This window comes from Wyeomyia smithii, chromosome 1 (assembly GCF_029784165.1).
Source record: "Wyeomyia smithii strain HCP4-BCI-WySm-NY-G18 chromosome 1, ASM2978416v1, whole genome shotgun sequence".
NCBI lineage: Eukaryota > Metazoa > Arthropoda > Insecta > Diptera > Culicidae > Wyeomyia > Wyeomyia smithii.
In genome coordinates this window covers 12,126,399-12,152,770 of record NC_073694.1, presented here as the reverse complement: position 1 = coordinate 12,152,770, position 26,372 = coordinate 12,126,399, and the positions used below count along the sequence as shown (strand labels likewise).

Here is a 26,372-nt window from a genome sequence, read left to right as displayed (position 1 = left end):
CAACAGAATTTTCTGTAGATTAACCTACGGGAACGATCCTTTTCTACGATGATCCGAAGGTCAAATCTACTGAGACATGCGAGCCGCTTTTTTCGAAAACGGGAGCTTATAAAGTAAAAGCGTAATCGGCCTTCGGTATCTGCAGAAGCTGGTTTTTTCTAGGTTCAGTAAATGAAAATGAACGGTCCAATTGAATTGAACGTTTTCATCTTAAGGAATAAAGAATAAAAAAAATTATGATTTTTACTTTTAATGAACTGGTAACGCGCAACGATACATGAAAAGTTTTGATACCTTAGCCTCAATACTATCAGAATATCAGTATCTTCTCTTGATACAAGTATCGATGTTTAATGGTATCGCAACGTCTCTATACGGAACTAACCAATTCTTTATCGCAAAATGTAAATATCGTGTAGAAAGCATTGATTTATTTAATATCGATACAATATCGCCCAATGCTAAAACTCAACTGCTCAAATAAAAATTTCTTTGTAAAATTGGTAATGACAAGAATCCCCCCTTCTACAGGAATAATTTTGTATGGTAAATAAATACAGAAAAGGTACTAAATAAATGCTTTAACTCCTCTTTGAAGTGGTTGGTCGTCCTGAAAAGGACGGATTTTTTCTTTATAGCGGGGTCAATATGAAATTTAAGCCTTCTTTTCGGTCTTCTTTGGTAGCAGTACGGCTTGAATGTTCGGCAAGACGCCTCCTTGGGCAATGGTAACACCGGACAAAAGTTTGTTCAACTTCTCGTCGTAACGGATGGCCAACTGCAGGTGACGCGGGATGATACGGGTCTCCTTGTTGTCACGAGCTGCATTTCCTGCCAATTCCAAAACTTCAGCAGCCAAATATTCCATTACTGCTGCCAAACACATGGGAGCACCAGCACCAACTCGTTCGGCATAGTTTCCTTTCCGCAGCAGACGGTGGATACGTCCTACCGGGAACTGCAGACCAGCTCGAGACAAACGGGACTTTGCCTTTCCCTTAACTTGGCCGTCTTTACCACGTCCAGACGTGTTGCAACGGAGATTTACTTATCGTTGGTTCTCAACTAAATAACAGCATTCCACTGATGCCAAAAACAGACTATTTTGCCAACCACAGAGTAAAATTTTCTTATATACCCTACTGGATGAAGAAAAATGATGAGAGGGTTGGGCTACGTACGTAGTAGAATGGAAGAACTAGAAAATATTTGCAAGGTTTTTTTCCGCTAGCAGCAGCATTTTGTAAACAGAAAATTCAATAAGCCGCTTCTGTAACAAAATTTCGAGGCACCAAAAGTTGCCGGTTGCCGATTATATTCTTGTTTTCAAGTTAGTCCGTCGAGAATTCCAGCCATTTTAGTGTTTTGCAGTAGCCATTTACTCCTAAAAGCCACCAGCATTACGGGTGAAACCGGCACGAGATGACCGGTACTCTTTTGTCTTTCCTCCTTCCAGCTACTAACACCTAGCGTCCGCATGTCACTGGTGCGGTTTTGGAATCAAAATGATGGGGCGCCGGCCGCTGTCGTAAAATTAACACCAACAAAAACATGCATATTTGCAAGGTTTTTTCCGCTAGCAGCAGCATTTTGTAAAACAGAAAATTCAAGGAACGCGAATAAACTTCGGAAACAGAAAGTGACAACAACAATAACAACAAAGTCAGATCGATTGTATCCGTTAGTGTCGACTGTGCTTGGGTAGAGAGGTAGTGATTGGCTGCGCGGTATGATTTAGACAATCGATATTGATTACCAATTTTTCAATAGTGTATCTCAAACAAAAGTTTGTTTTTGTTACATAAATTTAACCGTAAAGGAATTTCTGATCGATTGATGCCAAAACCTCGAAAACCTGATTATAAATGACTGAAAAATAAGCGCTCAAAACCTGACCACTTTTCCCTGGTTTTCCCTGGTTGAATTACTAGATTTTCAAATCAGGTGCCTAACTTCGATATAGACGTTAGTCAACGTCAAAAATCTGCAAAAGAATTATGCTATCGATAACTTGGGAGAACGGAAACAAAGTTAAAACAAAGTTATGTGAAATGGAGGGAACATTTTATGAAGTAGAAAGAACGTAGATCATTCCGGAAACGATTGACTGACGGATAAATTGGTTATTACTAGATCCGCAAAAATATGCGTAATACATCACAAACAAACATTTTGCCAACGCTGGCTAGTGACGGTCTTCAGAAATTGGCAACTGCCGGTGTGAAAAAGAAATAGTGGAATTGGTAATCCCCATTAGCAACGACCGGTGCGAAAATCGGTTGCTATCCAAAATAGCAACGGCCAGCGTTGTGAAAATAGCAACTCAAATGGCAACTCACCGGTGCGCTTGCTCTTAGGAAACGATTTGTGGAAAAGAAGTTGTTCACAAACTGATTCGAGTGCAGCACCCCTTAGGGGTACTCCCCAAGCTCTCTACGTTCGAATAGCCACAAACACTGCGAAACACATAGGTCACTCTTCCGGTTTTCCAATAGAGGTCAGAAACTTTTTCTTGTCATCGTTTTTTTCGTCGTCGTCGTCGTCATCGGTGTCACGTTTGGAGTATCACCTTATTGTCACAGGTATTTCAGGGTCTAGCTTTTAGATCTAGAGATTGAGTGCTGAGTACCAATTCATCGTTGTTGAGACCTCCGAGATTTCGTTATTTGATTTTTGGAGAAGCTCAAACGCCGAAAATATTCATTGAATCAGGTTTTTAAAAATTAAAATTGACTGACATATTAACTTCGCTTTTTGTTAAATTTTTGACCAACAGTTTTCCACTGTGCGGACCGAAGTGTGAAGAAGTTTAACGGACATAAAAAAAACCTATGTTTCATGATGTTGTAATTGAATACGGAACGATTAAACGATCGTTTCATCTTCGTCGGATGCGGCTCGTGACGAGCCGCTCAGTCCAGTCGAGCATCGAAAGTGGACTCTTGGGAGCCTCCTTTAGTGGGTGCTAAGCCACTAGGCTTTCAAGAGGAGAAACAAAAAGGTAACCCGGTTAGAGTGCAGACATCAGCTACTGACCGCACGGTCCGGCACGTCATGGCACAAGTGGAGATGGGATGATCCGATCCCATCGCTGCAAAGTGCAGTGCAGATCGTGCCGTTTTGACGCTAATGATGATCAGAGGCATGTAACATCCTGTTTTAGCAGCAAATTGGACGTGATTTCAATTCGTTTAACCCCTATATTAAGCATGATTTGTGTGATTCGAGGTAGAGACTAGAGTGGAAGCAGCACTCCACGGGCCGAAGCAGTTTGAAGCAGCGGATTGTTGAACATCTGCTTATCTGTGGAATGATGATGCTGAAGGATGAGATAAATTTAAACTTCAGCGTTTGTTTTTTAGTCTTTTTTTGACCCACAATTATCGCCCCCTCTCGAGTGTGTTTATTTTAGCAGAGCCGTTACGTACTGTTACTAAGGATCAGAAGACGATTGCAGAGTCTATGTTTATAATAAGAGTCCCGCAAAGATGAAACCAAAGGAACCAAATCAGTGTCAAACGAGGGTACCAATCGAGCAATGTAAATAAACAGGGTGATAATGTTAGGAGTGGATGAAAAGTGTTGAAATTGAGCGTAATAAAGAATGTGTTTTTCCAAAGTTTCACTTACACATTTGAATCCAACATTAAACCTGTACACTGGTTCACTCAAATTTAACAAAACATTACCGGTGTAATCTTTCAAAACTGTGTACCTTGTGAAGAATTTCAAAAAATGATATTCGCTTATGCATGGTGAAAAACAGAACTGTACAGTTTTTGGCAACAAACGACATAGAAATTGTGTTGCCGAAACGATAGATTTTCTCTTCGCGCGACTCTATATACACATAGACTCTGGACGATTGAACTCAGCTGAAAAATTGGTCAAGACCTAAGACAAGACGTGACAGCTGGTCACCGTTACATTCAACCAATTTGAACCGGCTGCTGATTGGCTGAATTTGATAACGCAATCGTCACGTAGAAAATACAACGAGGTTACTTTTCACTGTAAAGCAGTGATGCTGGAGAGTCATAATTTAGCTATTATAATTGTTCATAAATAATGATGCAAAAGTATGCAAGGTACATGATATTACCGAGTAATGTATTTCACTGTTATAACTTTAAAAATGCATTGATTAATCGTTTATTACTATTTCGGTTGAAGTCCAAGAAACTTAGAAAAAAAAATTTGGGTACCAAGAAAATTTGATAATAGAAGTATGCTTTATTGAACATAAAATAATAAATAAGAATTGGGTATTATTCGCCTATATATTGCAATTTTAATTTGTTTTATTTTCATTGACCTACAGAAGTTGTTAAAAATAATCATTCTGGCATCAACGGTATGGAACGTTCAAAAAAATTTCGACGGGGATGACGGCCGTTACGAAAAGAAAAATAAGAAGCCAGCTGTCGCGTCTTGTCTTAGGTCAAGACTAACACGTAAGCGAAAATCACTACCATATTATCTAATTCCCATCAGTGGCCATTTTCATAATTATCGGCGGCAGCACGAAAGAGCAGCGTGGTGCATCATAACGACCCCGTGACAAATGGTGCCATTTTCCGCGAAAGGCCAAACACTAACCTCCATCCAGGAAGACACGGCCGACCGCGTCATCTTCCGATAGGTCATCATAAATAAAGACTTATTGGCCTGTGGCTAGCCAGTAACTCATCAAGCCCTTTTGATGTTCCGCGTTAGGCAGGGCTTCAGGGATCAAAGTAGCCGAAGAGTGATTGGCACGCGAGACGCGACCTGTCATTGCAGCTAATCAGGCCTGTCAGTTGTGTTGCAATAGTTGGATTTGAAACATTGTCAGAATTTTTTCCTTTCCATGGTCACTAAAAACATCGAAACGTTGAATAATCTCAAACTTCCGCGTTCAGTATATGAGTTCGGAATTTGATTCCGCACTCGAACAAGGTGGAAACTTGTTCGAAACACAATGGAAGATTAATCCAAGTGTCCTCTTCAAAGGCTACCGGCTGCCTATTATCGTTAATAGTAGGTTTAAATTAGTTTATTTGACACGGCACGATACATTTTCTGTTTTACTGAGCCAAGTACAATTCGTATTAATTCTACGTTAGCAGGGAAAAGAGGGAGGCCTTTTCTTTATTCTCGCGGCCGACTACGAGCTAGTGGGGATTTAAGGTGAGAGGAGGGGAGATACAATTTTGACCTAAAACTATTTTGGAACTTTGTTTTTCAACTGGTAGAGCAATTGTATTCTTGTTTGTTGTGGGTTCAAAATATTTGTGTAAGCATAGATGCGGGCTCTTCGTTTCCGTGTCTTCAGCATAGCATATTTGTATCCTTAATCTGACAAATAGACAAAGAAAATTTTAAATTTTAATGTCAGCGTTTTTCAGAAAGCAGTATAGCTGTGTCATGTACTGGAGATCACCGCTTCCCAGAATGTCTCTAACGGGTACGTTCGGTTGTTTTCCTCGGGCCCGAAGGGAATCTATAAGCTCGGACCTAACACCACAGTATTCGGTACACGACCAAACAACATGCTCGATGTCATGGTAGCCATCGCCACAAACGCAGTGATTACTGTCTACAAGCCCTATACGAAAGAGATGCGTGTTTAACGTGTAGTGATTGGACATAAGTCTAGACATCACGCGAATGAAGTCCCGACCTACATCCAACCCCTTGAACCATGCTTTCGTCAATACTGTTGAGTGTTCTCTGACGCAAAATGCTATAAAATTCATCATAAGCAATTGGTCTTTCATAAATATCGCCATCAATAGCACCCACCTTAGCAAAAGAGTCAGCCTTTTCATTACCCGGAATCGAGCAATGAGAAGGGACCCACGCTAAGGTAACCCGGTGATTTTTATCTGTTAAAGCACTTAAAAACCGCCGTATTTTCCCCAGGAAATACGGGGTGTGCTTCACAGGCTTCATCGATCGCAGAGCCTCAATGGCACTGAGACTATCTGTGAAGATGAAGTAGTGGTCTGTGGGTAGGGTTTCGATGATTCCAAGAGAGTACTGAATAGCAGCAAGTTCTGCGACGTACACGGAAGCAGGAGCATCGAGTTTGTAGGAGGCGGTAAAATTTTCGTGGAAAACACCGAAGCCAGTGGACTCATCTAGATTAGATCCGTCAGTGTAAAACCTTTTATCATAACTAACATGTTTAAACTTATTCGAAAAAATCTTAGGGATCTCTTGGGGTCGCAATTGATCCGGGATACCAGAAATGTCTTGTTTCATGGTGGTGTCGAAGAATATAGCATTATTAGAAGTATCTAAAAGTGCGACATTGGAGGAATAGTATGAAGAAGGATTAATATTTTGAGCCATATAGTCAAAATATAAAGTCATAAATCTGGATTGAGATTGAAGGTCGACCAACCTCTCGAAATTTTCAATTACTAATGGGTTCATAACTGTGCATCGAATTAGCAACCGGTAAGAGAGATTCCAAAAACGATGTTTCAACGGAAGAATACCCGCTAACACTTCAAGACTCATCGTATGGGTCGACTGCATGCATCCCAAGGCAATACGCAAACAACGATATTGTATTCTCTCTAATTTTATAATGTGCGTGTTCGCGGCGGAGCGAAAGCAGAAACAGCCGTACTCAAGAACTGACAATATCGTTGTTTGGTATAACCTTAGAAGGTCTCCTGGGTGAGCACCCCACCAAGTTCCGGTGATCGTACGAAGAAAATTAATCCTTTGTTGGCATTTTTGTGTCAGATACCTAATATGACAAGCCCAGGTGCATTTAGAGTCGAACCAGACCCCGAGATATTTAGCGACTAAAACCTGAGAGATCGTTTTACCCGTTAGTAGGAGCTGCAGCTGAGCTGGGTTATGCTTCCTAGAAAAAACGACCAACTCAGTTTTCTCCGGAGAGAATTCGATACCCAGCTTAAGAGCCCATTTAGACAAGTTGTCTAAGGTATCTTGCAATGGTCCTTGCAGATCGCTAGCCTCGCTACCAGTAATGGATACAACGCTATCGTCTGCAAGTTTCCTTAGCGTGCATGAATTTGCAAGACATTCATCGATGTCATTGACGTACAAATTATATAAGAGAGGACTTAAACATGAGCCCTGGGGGAGGCCCATGTAACTAATTCGGGAAGTTGTCGAATCGCCATGTGAGAAATACATATGCTTTTGTGACAACAAATTGAGCAAAAAGTTATTCAAATTTGGTGAAAGTCCCTGCGAATGAAGTTTCGCGCTTAAAACTTCTACAGAGACAGAGTCAAAAGCCCCCTTAATATCCAAGAACGCAGAAGCCATTTGCTCTTTTCGAGCAAATGCGAGTTGAATTCCAGTAGAAAGCAACGCTAGGCAATCGTTCGTCCCTTTGCCCCGGCGAAAGCCAAATTGAGTATCTGAAAGTAAACCGTTTGTTTCGACCCATTTGTCTAACCGTAAGAGGACCATTTTCTCCATTAATTTCCGAAGGCAAGAGAGCATCGCAATCGGCCTATATGAATTGTGATCAGAGGCAGGTTTCCCGGGTTTCCGAATAGCAATAACTTTTACCTCCCTCCAGTCATGCGGAACAATATTTAGCTCAAGAAACTTGTTGAACAAATTCAACAAGCGTCTTTTTGCAGAGTCGGGTAGATTCTTCAACAGGTTGAATTTTATTCTATCTAACCCTGGAGCCTTATTGTTGCACGACAGGAGAGCCATTGAAAATTCCAACATCGAAAATGGAGGCTCTTCCGCAGTTACTAATAACGCGTCGCGAAAGGTTTTCTGTTCCGGTACAGAGTCTGGACAGACCTTTTTGGCAAAATCGAGTATCCAGCGATCTGAATACTCCTCGCTTTCATTCGAAACGTCACGGTTCCGCATGCGCCTGGCGGTATCCCAAAGAGTGCTCATCGCTGTTTCCCTCGACAACGCGTTTACGAACCGCCGCCAGTACCCGCGTTTTTTCGCCTTTACTAAGCTCTTCATCTGCCTGCCCAGTGCCTCGTACTTTCGTAGTAGGTTGACAGTGCCGTACTCCCGGTAGTCCTTATACGCCGCGGACCTTCGCGCGTACAGCTCAGAGCACTCTTTGTCCCACCATTTGTTGGGAGGGCGTTGTCTAATCGTTACCCCGGGTATCGGTTTCGTCTGAGCTTGCGTCGCGGCGTCGATTATCAAGCCAGCTAAGAACGCGTATTCTTCCTCCGGAGGAAGTTCCTCGTGAGTCTCGATAGATTCCGCTGTAATAGACTCATAACGCCTCCAATCAATATTACGTGTAAGGTCGTAGGAAATATTGATTGGGTTCGGGGGAGTAGAACCATTAGCAATTGATATAACGATTGGAAGATGATCACTACCGTGGGGATCGTTGATTACTTTCCACTGGCAATCTAACGCAAGTGATTTCAAGCAGAGGGATAGGTCAAGCACGCTTTCACGTGCTGGAGGATTAGGTACACGTGTCGCTTCCCCGGTATTCAAAAGTGTCATATTGAAGTCGTCGATCAAGTTACAAATTAAAGAAGATCGGTTGTCGTCGTACAGCGACCCCCATAGCGAACAGTGAGAGTTAAAATCTCCCAAAATCAAAAAAGGTGCGGGAAGCAATTCTGCTGTATCAAGGAGTTGCTTCTGTTCAATCCGCGCGGATGGGGGAATATATAACGAAACAAGGCAAAGGTCTTTTCCATTCATATTCGTTTGAATGGCAACAACTTCAATATTCGAGATCGAGGGGAGGTCGATTCTGAAAAAAGAATAGCACTTTTTGATCCCTAAAAGTACCCCTCCACCGTGTGAGTCTCGATCTCGACGAATGATGTTAAAATCGTGGAAATTAAGTTGGTCATTTGAATTGAGAAAAGTTTCACAAAGCGCGAACGCATCACAATTGTATGTGTTTATCAAATGTGAAAATAAATCAAATTTGGGGATGATACTTCTGCAATTCCACTGTAACACAGTGACAAAATTCCTAACCTCTTTCAACGTATTAGTCATCGAAAGATACGATAGCTGAAATGAGGGGCCAAGTTGCTGTGAGTTGCTTCAAAAAGGTTTTCACTGTTGGGAGAAGGGCAAGAAGAATGTTTTGAAGGGGATCTGGTATGTTGAATGTTTTAAATATCCAGTCCACAATATCAGAGAATTTTATGAACCCTGTTTCTTTTATGTCTCCTGATCGAGAAATGGGTGCACGAGGGGTTTTTGGTGCCCCAGGAAGCGGTGGGTACTCCTGGTTTGATTTGAAAATAAAACCGGGGGGTACTTGCTTCGGTTTTTCTTCACCGCTTCCTTTTTGTGTTGTCTTATTGGTCATTCCGCTAGGGGTTATCTTACGACCTTTACGAGAAAGATTAGGAGAGTTGAGCATTCTCCTCTTCCTAGATCCCTCTGGCAAGGCATAGGAACACCCTTCGACGGGATCGTCGGATGTACCCTCATCAGTTGGCAAGAAGGAAAAGATGTTTCCTGTCGAGGGTGGCTCAGCCCTCTTAAGCATTTCTGCAAAAGAGCGCTTTGATCGTTCCTTAAGGGAACGCTTAATTTTTTCCTCGCGCTGTTTGTACGCGGGACATGCCATGACCGAGTTCCCTCGCAATAAAAACACTTTTCAGTATCCCCACTGCAAGCGTTCTCAGCATGATTGCCTCCGTACTTGCTACAGCGTGCCTTGTGGCTGTGTGACCTAACTGCTTACAGTTTTGGCAATGAATGACCCGCGGTACGAACAGGCGTACAGGTAGACGAACCCTGTCCAAGCGGACGTAGTTCGGCAGCGCGGATCCGGCGAATGTTACTCGGAAGGAATCCGAAGGGAGGAATTTCTTCTTCCCTTCTTCGATGGATACTGAATGCAATTGCTTGCAATCCAGTATCTTTACACTTTGCATCAAGGGGTTTTTAAAACAGCCAACTCCATGACGCAAAATGTCATCGACAGTGAGATTCCCCTCGGTAACCACACCGTCGATTTCTACATCCTTGGCAGGGATGTACACGCGATACTCTCTCATGAAGAGCTCGTAGCCAGCAATTTCGTTTGCTTGCTTCAAGCTACTCACGACAACTCGCAGTTTGTTCGGCCTCACCTTCGTAATCTCGGTTACGGCCGAAAAATGTTTTGCCAGGTCTTTGCCAATTTGAATAATATTCAATGGCTTCTTTATGGGCCGGAAAAAAACAACGTAGGGGCCGCCAGCGGCATCTGGGTGAGCTTTTACCCGTACTTCCGGTACTCTTGGTACAGGACTTGGCAAAGGGGAGGGCACAGGGGAAGGTAGGGGTGAGCTGATGGGAGAAATTTCAATTTCTTCCCCATCGTTAATAGTAATAATAGTTTTTTTTTCGGCAGATGATAGTTTAATAAGTGTAATTGATTACAGCGTGCCGAACCAGTTTGTTTCGAATGCGTTTTTCGCGGAAACGAATAACACGAACATATTGGTTTCTGAAAAAAGCTCATAATGAAATCATGAAACTATTCTGCAGTTACTAAATTACATCAAAGGCACTTATTGTCTCGCCCCTCGCAATTTGTGAAGTGGCCAGAGCTGCGATTAATCCAAGCAACATGCTGACTATGATGAGAGAGAAAATATCATCGCACTCGTTTCTTTCTCTCATGAATAGCCAGCAACCATCACAGTAAGTGTTGAGATCCGACAAGTGATTCAATATCTTGTCTCTTTTGTTGCCATTTTCGGCTTCTCATTGTCAATCGTCGTGAATATACAGAGTTCACTCGGAAATATCACTGCAATGCAAATCAAGGTGATTTTTGGAATATCAAAAATCGTTTCAGTAGCGTGATTATGTCAGTGCCAGCTTGAAGTTTGTTGCTATCAGGATTTAAATTTAAATTTGATCTGCTTTGCGGTCCGTGACGATCCCAACTTAAGATATGGCCACCAATGAACTAGGTTAATAATTTCAAACCAGTGGTAATAGGTGTCGCTTGATGAGCTGGCACAACAACCCCGAGTATTCGGAACACAACCGAAACAGGTCCGCATTTTTACATTTTTCAATGAGAGGCATGGTAGGATTTTAAGCACTTCTAAGCACTGCTTTGATCATCGTTACCATGTTACTGAAACATATTCCGGCTATATATCCGAAACCAGTCGATTAACTCCGGCCATCCTCTTCGTTTAAAGAAAATATGAATGAAAACTAGGAGAAAAGCAAAACCGTTCCGAACCGAAATTGAACAGTTTCAAAGTTGAACCGTGCCAAAATTTAACAGGATCTGTATATAAATATACATACCCATACATATTTAAAAGTTTTATGTTTTACCACCCGCGATTCATTTTTTGCCGCGAACTAACACTGTTTTTAGTTTAACCTACAACAAGCACAATATTCAAGAATCAATTTGATAAACTCATGCTGTCAAAAAACAAATAAAAATGCAATATTAATATATGAGATCATTTGAAAAATATTAATAGAATTCTTTTCATTACAATTGGTGTTATGAAGAAGCATATTCTCTACTGAGAATAAAAATGAATGATCATACAGATTCAAAATGTACCAAACTAAAATACGCTCAGTTACAAAACGTAGTAATAGTTGTTTATTGACAATGCTTTTAGTCGGCGTGTTATCAAATGCTCGAACGATTTCGTTATTTCATAATAGATAGATTATTACTTCTCATATCCACTGGGGGTCAATAACTCAATCTGAGAAAACGGCGCTTAGTTCGGTCTGATCGCACGCCGACCATATATCAATATCATACATATCAATTGAAGAAAAATCATTGATTTTATGTTTGGTATCCTCATAACATCATGCTGTCAAAATGAACTTGATATTTCTGCTGGTTCAATCTCAGTACAGCCATACCCGAATGATCGAGAAAGATAGCAAGAAAAGAATGAGAGTGAGAGTTGACGCTAAGAGAATCATTGTAACATCGCAAAATCTTTTGTAATGAACCATGCATCGTAGTTGGCTGATTCTGATGTTGCATCATTTTGGCGTAATGTCAGTAGAATGATATTGACTTTCCGCAGCTCTGGAAGTGGCACTTTTCTCTACTCAACTTCTTTTTATCGCATGAACGACGTTGTGGGAACTAACTTCAAGAATCCGAAACCAAAAAGACTGGCACCCTAAACGTCGTGTTGCGCAACTCACGCGGAGAGCAGAAATTTCACTTTCTAGGTCACCCGTCCTCTACCTTCTCACCGGCGCGCCTCAACGGCCGCCCATTCAACTGATTGTTTCTTTCCTCCCGCTTTGTCTCTTCCTCTTCGCGGTGGAAGAATCGACTACCAGGCGGAAAAAAAACTAGCCCCCCGGGCAGCATCCGACCGCATTTCGGTTGACCACCGGCAACAATCGGCACACTTGCGATTCGCTTTCGATGTGACCACGCCTGGAGAAAAATGAGTTGATGATGGAGCAGAGGAAGATGAGGAGGAAGAGCAAACTAGCCAAATGCCGATGACATAAAATCAATATTAGCATAAAGCTTCCTTACGTAACCGAGCTCTGCGCTCAGCTCAGCATCCCGAAACGCGCCCGAACAGGTTTCATACTTGTTTGCGTTTTGTTTCGTCTCCCGCTATCTCTTTCATCTGCGTTTCAGACACGCAACTCGTTTGCAACAAAGCACAAAACGTGCGTATTTAGTCTCGCCGCCGCTGCTCGCCCTCTTATTGTTATCAGTATCGATCCGGCTTTAACGATCGCTACAGGTGGATCTCGCTTAGCGTGGGCACTTGGCTTAACTGCAGAATGTCAAATTGTCATTATATTTACCAGGGGGGATTTACCGTTGTCAAATTTCATATAGGTGTGCGTTATCGCAGATCAACTCTGGTCCATGAAGTTTGTTGGTCCATGACGTTTGATAAATTATCAATGTGACGATAAAACATCACCAATTTTCGTTTAGAACTTGTTGCTGTCCCAAAATTTCACTACGGAACGCATTATTAATAAAAGATTTCCGCGATTTCTCGAGTTTTGTTAAAAGAGAACGTTACATTTTACTTCGATCAAAACGACAAAAACCAAAACATACAGACGCCTTGTTGCCAAATGTGTTGGTCACGGTTTCACGATATCTGACAGATAGATTCCCCCTGATATTTACCCTTCATAAGGCAGAGGCAACTATATTGCCAGTGATCAGAAATAAACAATAAAATTTAATGACATTTTTTAGCCTCAGACCATTAACGGGTTAAACATCTCAAATGACAAAGAAAAGCTATGTTCAAAATGGCGAAAATGAAAATCTCTCTGCTTCTTAGTAAGGAATAACTGTAGTACCTCGTAGTAACTCATAATGTATAATCGAATCTCTCCATGCCTGGAGGGTACTCCTTTTTCTTTTCTTTCTTTTTAACTGCATTGTGAAATCGGGAGCAACCGGTTTACAACCATGATCGGGTGTGCATCTTTCCGAATCAACGGGCCAGAATCACCGCCGCCGCACCAGGTATGGGCATTTCGGCCGAGCTCTGTGCGTTACGCATATTGATAGCCTTTGCGAAAGAATATCAATGGCCACCAAATTTCTAGACGATATCAGCCAAACTGTCGTTAACTTCTTCTATCTCGGTCACCGCTGCGTGTGACTCTGCTAACTTAACACGTTACGGTTATGTAAATATTGCCAACCACGAAGACGACCACAACAATGCCATACGTTCGGTCGGTCATCAGCTGCGCGTTGTCCAAAATAATCAAAGGCTGGCTGGTTCAAACATGTTGGGAAATCCTCTCATGAGTGGCCACAGCCACAGTTAGCTAACAGGTGGCCCATTAGCATGGAACCGTGAATGACCGTCACGGTGTAGAACCGCCCGCGGCCGGCTTAGCCCTGTGAACTGCTAAACGGATAGAAACCGGATTTGTTTACAAGAGCAATATAATAATTTACCCCATGATGACGATGATGAAGATGATGCCATCCTAGCGGTGCGGTGACAAACTGTCAAAACCTCAATGCACACTGCGAGGTGAAGCCGCCTACTTGATTTATTAGCACTCTGGCTGGAAGATAATCATTCTGATTGATGGCAAATGCGTGATAATGCTGCTGGATTCATTAAGGGGTAAAGAAGGGGAGGAAGCTAAATTGACAGCTGTCATGGTCCACTAAACCACCAAAAGTTGTAGAATCTAAACAATTTCAAAGCGGTGAAACTCGGACTTGAGATCAGAATTTTTGTAAAACGTCAGAACTTGGAATGTGGTTATTTAAATTTTTCCACCAGCATCATTGAATCTGCTGTTTACTGAAACCGATATTAATTTATTTGGAAAAACACAGTTTTTGAATCGAAGTTCTCAGAATTGCTAGCATAGCGTATTCAATAATTTATGAACTTGTAGGCAAAGTTGTAGACGCCTACATTTTCTTTTTAGGCCCGACCATTTGTTTTGACAACGCCTTTCTGACGAAAATTGTCAGTACCTTCTTGAAACCTTCCAATAGACCTTTTTACGTACGAATGTCTTAGTGGCACTCGTTGAGGAAAGTATTTACAAATCGCCTTTTTGTTTGCTATGCTGTGTTTCTAGCAGCTCGACAAATATTCAGTTGAACACTTATTATAAGTTCTAAACTCGTTTTAGAATAAATTTTTCATTCGTGATCATGAATCGGAAGAAGCTGCATCTTCTGATTTCTGATGACGAACGAAAAAATTTATTCAGAAACAAGTTTAAAACATAGTAATCTCTATCTTTGGGTAATAAATGGCGCTGGATGCCAGACTGGTCGGATTATGATGCTAGACAACGGACTCGTAGGCTCCAAGAAAAGGCTGCCGAAAAATGTAGACGAAACAGGAAACGCAGGAGGCGACAATATATTGAATCGAAAAACTTCAACAACAATCGAAACCATACCACCAACAGCAACAGTAACAAGACAACGAATAGTAACTATATCAACAACAGCCACAAGTTCACACACACTTACCAAAACGACCAGATCCGTGTCAATGGATCGGATAAACAATTACTGGCAACCGCCAAAGTTAAATTTGCCAGACCACCATCAACTATTGACCACCCTATAGCAGGCCTCGCAGTTCCAAATTTCATCAACTTCCGGAAGGGTGAAACCATAAACCCTTACCGTTCAGACAACCAGAACCAACATAATATTGAATCGCCACCAAATGAGAACACGACTTCGAAAGCAACATTAGAATCGCACCCAACATCGTGGTCGCTCGATCCCATGCGGCCTCCTGTTGTCAACCTAACACAACAATCAGCTGTTGGAGACGGGCGTTTTCTGAAGGCGCGTTTACGAGATCCAAAAATTATGCACCTTGTACGTCTTTACCTTGCGTACATGCATGACAAAGACCCAACGGTTTGCTACGACGGTATGACGAAAACCAGCATACAAATTACTTTGGCATCAGAGGGACTACCAGTAGCTGCGGAGGAGCTCAGGAAATTTTTCTTCGAGGTACATGAAGAATTCGGCGTACCGAAACAAGCGGCTTCCGAAGACCTTAATTCTTATAGTAGACACTTGAACAACCAGAGGATTCAATCCCTGCAACGCGCAAGGGAAAGTGCCGACAAATTTTATAGACCGATTTTTCGGAAATAATGACTCCTTTCGATGAGAAAGAGAGTAATTCAAGACGTGGCTCTGAAGAGTTTGTAATTTATTGCCAGAATTTTAACAGAATGAGTAGTTCAAAAAAAATTGATATCCTTAGTAAAAAGATTAGTGGTTGTATGTATTCAATCATTATAGGAACGGAAACAAGTTGGTCTGAAAGTATAAAGAGTGAGGAGGTTTTTGGAAACAGTTATCAAGTATTCAGAAGCGATCGTGATCTTTTGTTAACTGATAAAAAATCTGGTGGCGGTGTACTAGTAGCCGTCAAGACAAAGTTCGATGCAGAGTTGGTCCCAACGATGAAGTATAAAGAATTTGACGATGTTTGGGTCAAAACTGTATTAAACGGTCAATGCCACATTTTTGCATCAGTATACTTCCCTCCACAATTTGCAAAAAAAACAATATTATGAATTATTTTTAGAAACCGCCAACTCAGTAATTTGTAACTCTGACCCGGAAATTAAAATTCATATATACGGCGATTTCAATCAAAAAGATGCAGACTTCATCAAGGACTGCGATAACGAATCACTGTTGCTTCCTATAGTAGGAGATAACGAGGCACTACAGCAAATTTTCGACACGACCAGTCAGTTAGGATTATATCAAGTAAACGCAATACGAAATGAACTGAACTGTTTTTTAGATCTCTTGTTCACAAACTGCACTGAAGATTTTAGCGTAGATAAAGCCGTTGATCCTCTATGGAAAAATGAGAAATTTCATACAGCCATTGAGTATTCATTGAACATAGATAGCACTAGATCACGTCCCAATGATAGTGAATTTGAGTATGTGTATGACTTTTAAAAAGCTAATATAACAGAAATCGACCGTAAACTCAGTGTAGTCGACTGGCAATCACTTTTGCGAGGCAAAGAGGATATTGAAAAAGCCGCGAATACGTTTCTCTCTCTATTATACGAAATTATAAATGATACAGTTCCTAGGACGAAAAAACGCACTAACTTTTGTTTCAAAGATCCCGTATGGTACACGCAACAGATCAAAAACTTGAAAAACAAAAAACAGAAAGCCCATAAAATGTACAAACACCATAAATGTGAGACCAATCTGGAACGATACAAGAACATATGCAGCGAACTAGATGCAGAAATCTCATTAGCTTATGAGAATTATAACTCTAGGGTAGAAAGTAATATCAAATCTGATCCAAAGCAGTTTTACCGTTTTGCAAAGGAAAAAATGAAAACTAATAATTTTCCATCACGCATGCATTTTGAAGGTAACGAAAATACCGAGTCTCAGCTTATTTGCAACCAATTTGCGAAATTTTTCCAGACCGTTTACAAAAACCCGGATGAAAATAGAGATTTTAACTACTTCACGCATTTACCTGAATGTACCAATAGTGTATCAGTTCAAAATATAACTGTTCAAGAAATATTAACATCATTAGAATCCCTAGATGCAACTAAGGGTGCTGGGCCAGATGGAATTCCACCATCTATGCTTAAAACATTTGCTTCTTCTTTTGTAAAACCACTGTTTTGGCTTTTCAATCTTTCAATCAAAACAGGTGAATTTCCTTCCATGTGGAAAAAATCATTTCTCATCCCGATCTTTAAGTCAGGTAAACGCTCTGATATAAAAAATTATCGCGGCATAGCAATCATCTCTTGTATTCCGAAACTATTTGAATCAATCGTTAATAAACGAATTTTCGAACAGGTGAAAAATAGTATTACAATCAACCAACATGGTTTTTTCAAAGGAAGGTCCACAGCTACTAATCTATTAGAATTCGTTAATTTCACACTCGCTGCAATGGATAGAGGTAACTACGTTGAAACATTATATACCGATTATAGTAAAGCTTTCGATAGAGTCGATATAACATTACTGATTTTCAAACTAAAACGCATTGGACTAGATAACCAACTCGTGAAATGGATTGAATCTTATTTGACGAACAGAACACAATTTGTCCGTTTCAAAGGCCATCTCTCTGATCCAGTGAAGGTAACATCTGGATTTCCGCAAGGATCACATTTAGGACCCTTACTATTCATTTTGTTCGTTAATGATGTAACCCTTTTACTTAACCAGATCAAAATTTTAATCTATGCCGACGATATGAAATTGTATATGGAGATTAAAAACCAGTCTGACCTCGAATTGTTTCAGTTGCAGATCAATACCTTCTATACTTGGTGTCTGAAAAGCTTACTTGATATAAATATTAAGAAATGTAATGTCATATCATATACAAGAAAACTTTCAATGCAAACTATGAACTATTACATAGGCCAACAACTTGTAGAGAGATGTACCAAAATGAGAGACTTAGGAGTGATCCTCGATTCGAAACTCACTTTCGTGAATCATTATAACACAATAATCAACAAAGCCAACAGTATGCTTGGTTTTATTAAACGTTTCAGTTATCATTTCAAGGACCCATACACAATAAAAACTCTTTTTGTGAGCTATGTTCGATCAATATTAGAGTACTGCAGTATAGTTTGGTCCCCATATCAAGAAGTTCATATCAATCGTATTGAATCAGTTCAAAAACAATTTCTGGTTTTTGCATTAAGAAAACTCAATTGGGCATCATATCCTCTCCCTTCTTACGAATCTCGCTGCATGCTTATTAATATCGAAACTCTGAAGAAACGACGAGAAACAACCATGATTACCTTTGTAAACGATATGATCTCACAACGTGTTAATTCACCTAATCTGCTGGAAACTCTTAACTTTTATGCTCCTTCTCGTCCTTTAAGAACGCGCAATATTTTTACTAACAATAATTACCGGTCACTGTACGCCAAACATGGACCAATTAACAGCATCATGAACGCATACAACAAACACTGCGAGATTATAGACGTTACCATGTCCCGGAACGCATTAAAAAGCGCATTACGTGCTAGAACTCGATAGCTTAAGATTAACGTATACATTAGAATTGTAGTCTACATTGATTGACGAAAATAAATTAAAAAAAACATGTTATAGAGATAAGTGACTTTTCACCTACGCACACTAGTAAACGTGTAAACCCGTGTAAAGTTGCTTTTGTTTCCTCCAAACTGTAAATCATCGCATCTCGTTGCTTCTACTTTTATCACTTTTTACCATTTTTGGTCGATTATGTTCAGCACCTTCTTCCGATTTCTGATCACGAATGAAAACATTTATTCAGAAATGGGTTCAATGATGGCAATTTCGGTCACGGGTTTCTTTAAAACACGTTTTATTATGTCAAAGCCAACGTTTCAAGGATATATTTCCTCGTCCTCAGGGCAACTACGATAACAGTTTACAATTTACATAAATTAGTCACACGAATTAAGTTATTACATACACAACTTACAAACAAAACAAACAAGTTCTCGTCAAAATATGGTGCATTGGTGTAAAATTGCTTTAGGTTAACTGCACTACACTATGGATATAAAATATACAAAATATTAATTGGTTTGTGACTTCAAAATTTAAAAAAACGCAAACGGATGAGCTACACTTACACAGTATCTTCCAACACACATCACACACGATTAAAGCCGTCGGGAAATGTTGCGTCAAAACGGGGAGAAATAATGTTGCAAGACAGAGATAGAGAGTGCTAGAGACTGTAGTAGTCTGCATCAACATGTGAGAGATCGCAGCGTGCCGGAGTAAGCGATGCTTAAGTTGTTCGTGTCCGTTCTATAATTTATTGCGGATCTGTCACATGTGATGTAACACATTTCTAACACCTGTAATGCTTGAATCCTGTCATCCGAAGTTAAAATTCTAGTGTTGGCTATATTGAAACTGTGATTCTCTTCTATCGCATGCTTCATCAACGCCGTCTTTTTAAACTCATCTTCCCTTCCCTCCCTCTCAGTGCTAGAATCTCTATACTGTTCGTAGCGTTTCATGAGAGAGCGGTGCGCGGCGAAAGTCAATATGTTGCGGTGGGCCGGTCGCGTCGTAAGAATGCCGGACGATGATCCTGTGAAATCACTTCTCTTCAGCAACCCTGTTCAGGACTAGAGGGGCCCAGTGTGCACGATGGCTCGATCAGACCGAAAAGGACTTGCGGGTGATGACACGTTTGAGGAACTGGCGGAACACAGCCCAAAACCGAGCAGCATGGCAAATACTCCTTGATACAGCACGAGCCACTACGGCTCTCGTCTTATTGGTAAGGCAAGTAAGAGAGCTAGGTTTGAGAATCGACCCTGGGTGCAGTACTGGTTCTCAGCCAATGAATGATGACATCTCAATTTGTGTTGATTTTGATGCTCTGATAAGAAGTATGGAATTTATTTATGTTGACTACAATTATTCTCGGAACTTCTATGGGGGGGGATCTTTAAACTTGCTAGGGGGAGCTGTAGCCCAATTCAGAAGTAAAAACGTATCAAAACAATCGATAAAAATCCAGCCGAACGAAAAGAGTTGTAATTCGGTACTTGGAACATTAGAGCTCTGGAGTACTTCGTGATAAAGTTGTATGTCTGAACGTAAACAAAACGAGTGAGAGATGGTTTGTGCTTGTGAAGTACAATAACTCATTTAACTAACGAGTTATAACGATATAACTCTCACTTGTTTTGTTTACGTTTAGACATGCGACCTTAAAGAACTGAACTATCCAGCTTTCCACGAGCGGTAATGGCGGATAGTGCAATCAGCCCATTTTGACATTTTCTGTAGGTTAGAAAATTTTCAATCGCAGTAACAGAATAGGAAATATAGCAACGTTGTAATGTAGCATAGCAACTTCAATAAATATGGGCGTTTGTAAGAGAAATTTCGTCATGTGATAGAGTGCCAAAACCAAATTAATACTGACGCCTAAAGGATCCTTAAGCGGAATACAATCAAAGAACACTGTACTGTCAGTGCCCAGTGGACGACGCTTCTATGCGCAAAATTACTGAATTGGGACTTAAGCTGAACTTCAAGTTTGAACAAATCTTCGCCAAGAAGGTTGGGGTCAACCAGTGGCTTAGTAAATAAGTGCCCGAACGCAAAACAAGAACAGTATCTAACAAGGCAGAAAAGCAAAGTCGAGGAGACCATAGACTCGAATCGGAATGCGAGGAAAGGATGATGCAGGAGCTTCGCAATCCTATTGGACGGGATATTAAAAATCCAAATTTGACCAGCCACCCCTCACACAAATATTAAATTTATTCAGGTGAGTCTTCGCTATGCAATAGGAGATACTGGACTCCTCAACCAAATATTCACCGAAGAAAATACAGACGTGAGTCTCATACAGGAGCCTTAGGCAAATAAAAACAAAATAATTGGGATTTTTTTTCCGTGTTGGGTATTTTCGTCACTGCGACCAATTTTTTGATATTTTGTGACATATTCCCCCTTTTTAATTTTGCTTAGTCAGGATAACGTATCACTATTGGAAGTGGTCGTTATAGTCTGGCCAATAGCATTGGTTCAGTCCGGTCTTATACTTCGTATGAAGCGCACAACCGTACTGGGATTTGTTCTCCAGATTTCAGAGGGTTCCAGAAGACCTCTCTCGAAGAACTTATAACTTTTGCCGGACATCGGCATTACAGATGTTCCGAATCTTCTTTTTCCATGCCACATACTCGACATGTATCATCTTGAAGTTTTTTCATAACCTTCAAATGAAAACGGCTCGGACAATGCCCTGTTATTACACCAGTATAGGTGCTTAGATCTTTTTTTGAAAGATCCAGTATGTTACGAGTCATAGAAACGTTCGGAGTGATGAAACGTTTCGACTGCCTACCGATGAAGGTGTTTGTCCAGTTGGGTTCCACTTTCAGAGTTTCCCATGCTTTTAGTTCCATTCTAAGGGAACAAGCGGATAGACCACAGAAAGGTTCTGGTCCTATGAACTGATGAGACGATCCAAGTCTTGCCAATTCATCGGCTCTTTCGTTCCCATCTATTCCACAGTGACCAGGAACCCAGTATAAGTCTACTTGATTATTACAACCCAGTGTTTGGAGTGATTGAACACACTCCCAAACTAGTTTTGATGTGCATGTCGCAGACCTCAAAGCCTTCAACGCTGCTTGACTGTCGGACATCATGCAAATGTTTGAGTGTCTGTATTTCCTGCGTAGGCATATTTCCGAACATTCTAGTATTGCTTGGACTTCAGCTTGGAAGACAGTTGGCCATTGGCCCATTGGAACTGACAGGTCTATTCCTGGGCCAGATACTCCTGCTCCCACTCGATTGTTTGAACCATCTGTGTAGAAAATGATTGATCCTGGGCGGAGATCAGAACCACCGCGTTCCCAAACATCACGCTCAGGTTCAATCATTCGAAATCATTTCTCCATCCGGTCTTCCTTGTTGATCACTAGGGGATTGATACGACCAGTTTTTAGAATACCTAGATGACCCGTTAAATCACCCTCAAAGAGCCTTAATGATCTTTTGATCCGTAAGGCACTCTTTTCGACTTCTAATTGTAAGAATTGATGCAGTGGAAGCATAAACAGTAGAGCTTCCAATGCCTTGGTGGGTGTGCTTCTCATTGCACCCGTTATTGAGAGAGTGGCTAGCCGTTGAAGTTTTTCCAACTTATCTTGAGCACCTTTCTCCCTTGTTTTTGTCCACCAGACTAGTGAAGCATAGGTAATTCTGGGTCTCACTATAGCCGAATAAATCCAAAGGATCATTTTCGGTTTGAGTCCCCATTGTTTACCAAAAGTTTTATTACATATCCATAGTGTATTTGTAGCTTTTTTTATTGCCTGCTCTAGATGTGTATTCCAGTTAAGTTTTTTGTCAAGAGTTACTCCAAGGTATTTGACGTTATCTGAGAGTTTAAGAAGCTCACCTTTTAGCCTAATACCATTAAGCCTAGTTTTTTTTCTACGTGTAAATGGGACGATAGTGGTTTTTGAAGGATTTACATTTAAGCCTTCCCTATCGCACCACGAGGAAATAATGTTTAAGGCAATTTGCATTCGGTCTGTGATGATATCATCATACTTGCCACGAACGGACGTCCCTCTTCTGAGGCAGAACCATTATATTTTAACATAAGTAATAACTTGACTAACACTTCTTCGCTTCCTCGACAGGATGCGACTGAAATTCTTATCTATTGTCAGAATTTCAATCGCATGATAAGCCCAAGCAAAATGAAAGAAATTCAACAAAATCTATTGTCGTCATCTTTTAAAATAATTTTAGGAACTGAAAGTAGCTGGGACGAAAGCGTAAGAAGCGAAGAAGTATTTGGAAACAATTATAATGTATTCCGGCACGATCGGAATTTGTCTACCAGTCAAAAAAAGTCAGGCGGTGGAGTCCTCATTGCCATTAATGTAGACTTTACTTTTGAAGAAATAATATCCGACAAATATAAAGAATTTGAACACGTATGGGCCAAACCATTTATTGCTGGCGAAGAACATATCTTCTGTTCCGTGTACTTTCCACCGGAACATGCTCATAAACATTCGTATGAATTATTTTTCAAAACTCTAGAATCTATTATGTCTAACATGAAACCAGAAGTAAAACTGCATGTCTATGGCGACTTCAACCAACATAATGCAGACTTTATTGTAGACATTGAAAATGAATCTATCTTACTCCCAGTCGTAAGCGAAAACGAAACACTGCAGTATCTTTTTGGCAAATCCTCAGAACTCGGTCTATATCAAATCAATCATGTCAAAAACAATCAAAATGCTTATTTAGACCTATTATTCACAAACTGCACTGAAGACTTCTGTGTAGATGCATCATTGACTCCCATCTGGAAAAATGAAGCATTCCACACAGCAATTGAATATTCAATAGTAATGAATAACACTTCGTACCCTAGCGACTGCGAGTACGAGGATGTACCGGAATACCACAAAACTGACTTCGAACAAGTCAAACGTATACTTCGCATAATAAATTGGCGTGGTATAATTTGTAAAGAAGGAAATGTAAACGAAGAAGTAACAAAATTTTATGAAATAATTAATCAAATTATATCAGAAAATGTACCTCAAAAAAAAAGAAGACGAACGAACACCAACAAATATCCAGTGTGGTTTAATCCACAATTGAAGAAGAGGTTCTTCAATTGTGGATTAAACCACACTGGAAAATAGAAAACAAAAAGCACATAAAATATACAAAAAAGACAACAATAGCGAAAATCTTCAAAATTACCAAGAAATTTGCTGTCAACTTGAGGCAGCCATTAAAATTGCACATGAAGAACATAATCGTAAAATCGAACATCAAATCAAGTCTTGCCCTAAGAACTTCTTTAATTACGTAAAAACAACTTTCCATCACGAATGCATCTTGACAGTAATGTAGGACAAACTAGTAATGAAATATGTAGTCTTTTTGCCACTTTTTTTCAAGAAATTTACACCACATATGAAGAAACAGATCGCGACCGCGAATACTTCTCGTATTTTCCTGAATTTTCGAATTCTTTATCTGTCAATCAAATATCTGAATTCGAAATTCGAAACGCACTTAAAAATTAAGACGCTACGAAAGGTCCTGGACCTGACAGAATAGCTCCAATTTTTCTCAAAAACTTGGCAGAAGAACTATCTACACCCTTACAACACCTTTTTAACATGTCCCTGAAGAATGGAATTTTCCCAGAACTCTGGAAAACTTCATATTTAGTGCCAATTTTCAAATCTGGCGCTAAATCTGACATTCGTAATTATCGTGGAATTGCCATTATTTCATGCATTCCAAAATTATTTGAATCAATAATTAATGAAAAAATCTTTCAACAAGTAAAACACCAAATTACAACTCAACAGCACGGCTTTTACAAAGGCCGATCAACTACCACAAATCTTTTGAAAATTTATAACTTTCACTCTGACTGTAATGGACAACGGTAACCACGTAGAAGCTCTTTATGCGGACTTTAGCAAGGCATTATACAGAATCGACATACCATTATTGCTCTTCAAGCTCGAAAAATACGGAACTGAAACAAAATTTTTGGAATGGCTGCAGTCATACTTAACAAAGCGAACACAAATAGTCCGCTTTCAAAATTCCTTTTCAAACCCAATAGAAGTAACTTCTGGGGTTCCTCAAGGTTCCCACCTGGGCCCTCTTCTTTTTATATTATACGTAAATGACATTTCCTTCCTTCTTAAGTCAATACATGTGCTTGTATATGCTGATGACATGAAGCTCTTTATAGAAATAACCAATGCAGAAGACTTCGAAATATTCCAGAATGAAATTAATGTGTTCTACACTTGGTGCAACAAAAGCCTATTACAACTCAACATTAAAAAATGTAATTCAATAGCCTTTAGCAGAAAAACAGTAACACCACCTACAAACATTTTCTTAGGAAACCAACCAGTAGAAAAATGCAAAATCGTAAGGGACCTAGGCGTAATCTTAGACTCCAAACTTACATTCATAGAACATTATAATACAATTATCAACAAAGCAAATAGTATGCTGGGCTTTATAAAACGCTTAGGCCACAATTTTCAAGACCCATATACAATCAAACTATTATACATAACATACGTCCGACCAATTCTGGAATACTGTAGCATTGTATGGAATCCCTATATTGCCACACATGAAGAACGCATTGAATCTGTCCAAAAACAATTTCTTTTGTACGCGCTTCGTAAGCTAAATTGGACATCATTTCCCTTACCATCATATGAAGCACGCTGCATGCTTATAGACATACAAGCACTTAAAGAACGCCGCGATCTTTCAATGCTTTATTTTATCAATGACATTATTTCTCAACGCGTGCAATCTACTCAATTATTATCACAACTAAATTTTTATGCACCCAGTCGTCAATTAAGAAATCGTAAAATATTTTCGAAAAATTCTCACAGAACAAACTACTCAAAAAATGGCCCAATAAATCGCATGATGCGTCACTATAATCAGCACTGCGAAAATATCGACATCACCATGGGCAGAAATCAAATAAAAAAACGACTTACTACTGGAAATAATGTATAGAATATAAGAAAACATTGTATTATTATAACTGTAGTCTACATTTGCTTGACGAAATAAATAAATAAAACAAAATAAAACAGAACAATAATGACAATATCATCAGCAATTCCAACTACTTCAAAGCCTTCTTCCATCAATTTTTTTAGAAGATCATCAACTATTAATGACCACAGCAGAGGAGATATCACCCCTCTTTGTGGGCACCATTTTATAGCTGTTACACTTATATTAGAGCTACCAAGGCTTGCTGCTATTTCTCTTTCTGATAACATCTCGCTAATCCAAATAATTGGGATTCCCACTAATATCGGTAAGCTGATCTTTGATGATGCGCAGCCTATTTCCAGGGCAGTCATTATGTAAGGCATCGCACACAAATTACGTAACGCCAAAAATCTGGATTTCAGGTTCCCTCCTCCCCTCCTATGCAACAATAAGTAACGTTCAATATGACCCCTCCCTCCTAAAATTACGTAACGCTGAACAGACTGACCATCCTTCAAATTTTCAATTTTGAGCATACATCCCAGTACCGTAACTGTCTCAACTAATACCACATCCCTTATGTGACAATAAGTAACGCAGACATAACCCTCTCCCCCTTCTTCATGCGTTACTTAATTTGTCTACGACGCCATACCAGTGAGCCCAGGTACACGAACTTGTCGACTACTTCGATTTCTCGAGGTGGAAGGTTAGCACTTTCTTCTCGTGAGGCCCTTTCTTTCTTGTACTTCGTCTTCGATATATTGCTGACCAGCCCAATCCGTTTGGCTTCGGCCTTTAGTGCGATGTGCAAATCCGTCAT

General features: G+C 40.2%; 1 protein-coding gene across 1 annotated transcript; it reads right to left on the bottom strand.

Moving 5' to 3' along the window:
* Positions 1-486: 486 nt before the first annotated feature.
* LOC129716572 (histone H2A.v1-like) lies at positions 487-26,372 on the bottom strand. Its single transcript, XM_055666407.1, has 3 exons — positions 26,205-26,372; positions 12,187-12,376; positions 487-1,047 (listed from the first exon to the last, which is right to left on the bottom strand). The coding sequence occupies exons 1-3, from the start codon at positions 26,370-26,372 to the stop codon at positions 656-658; spliced, it is 750 nt and encodes a 249-aa protein (XP_055522382.1). The 3' UTR covers positions 487-655.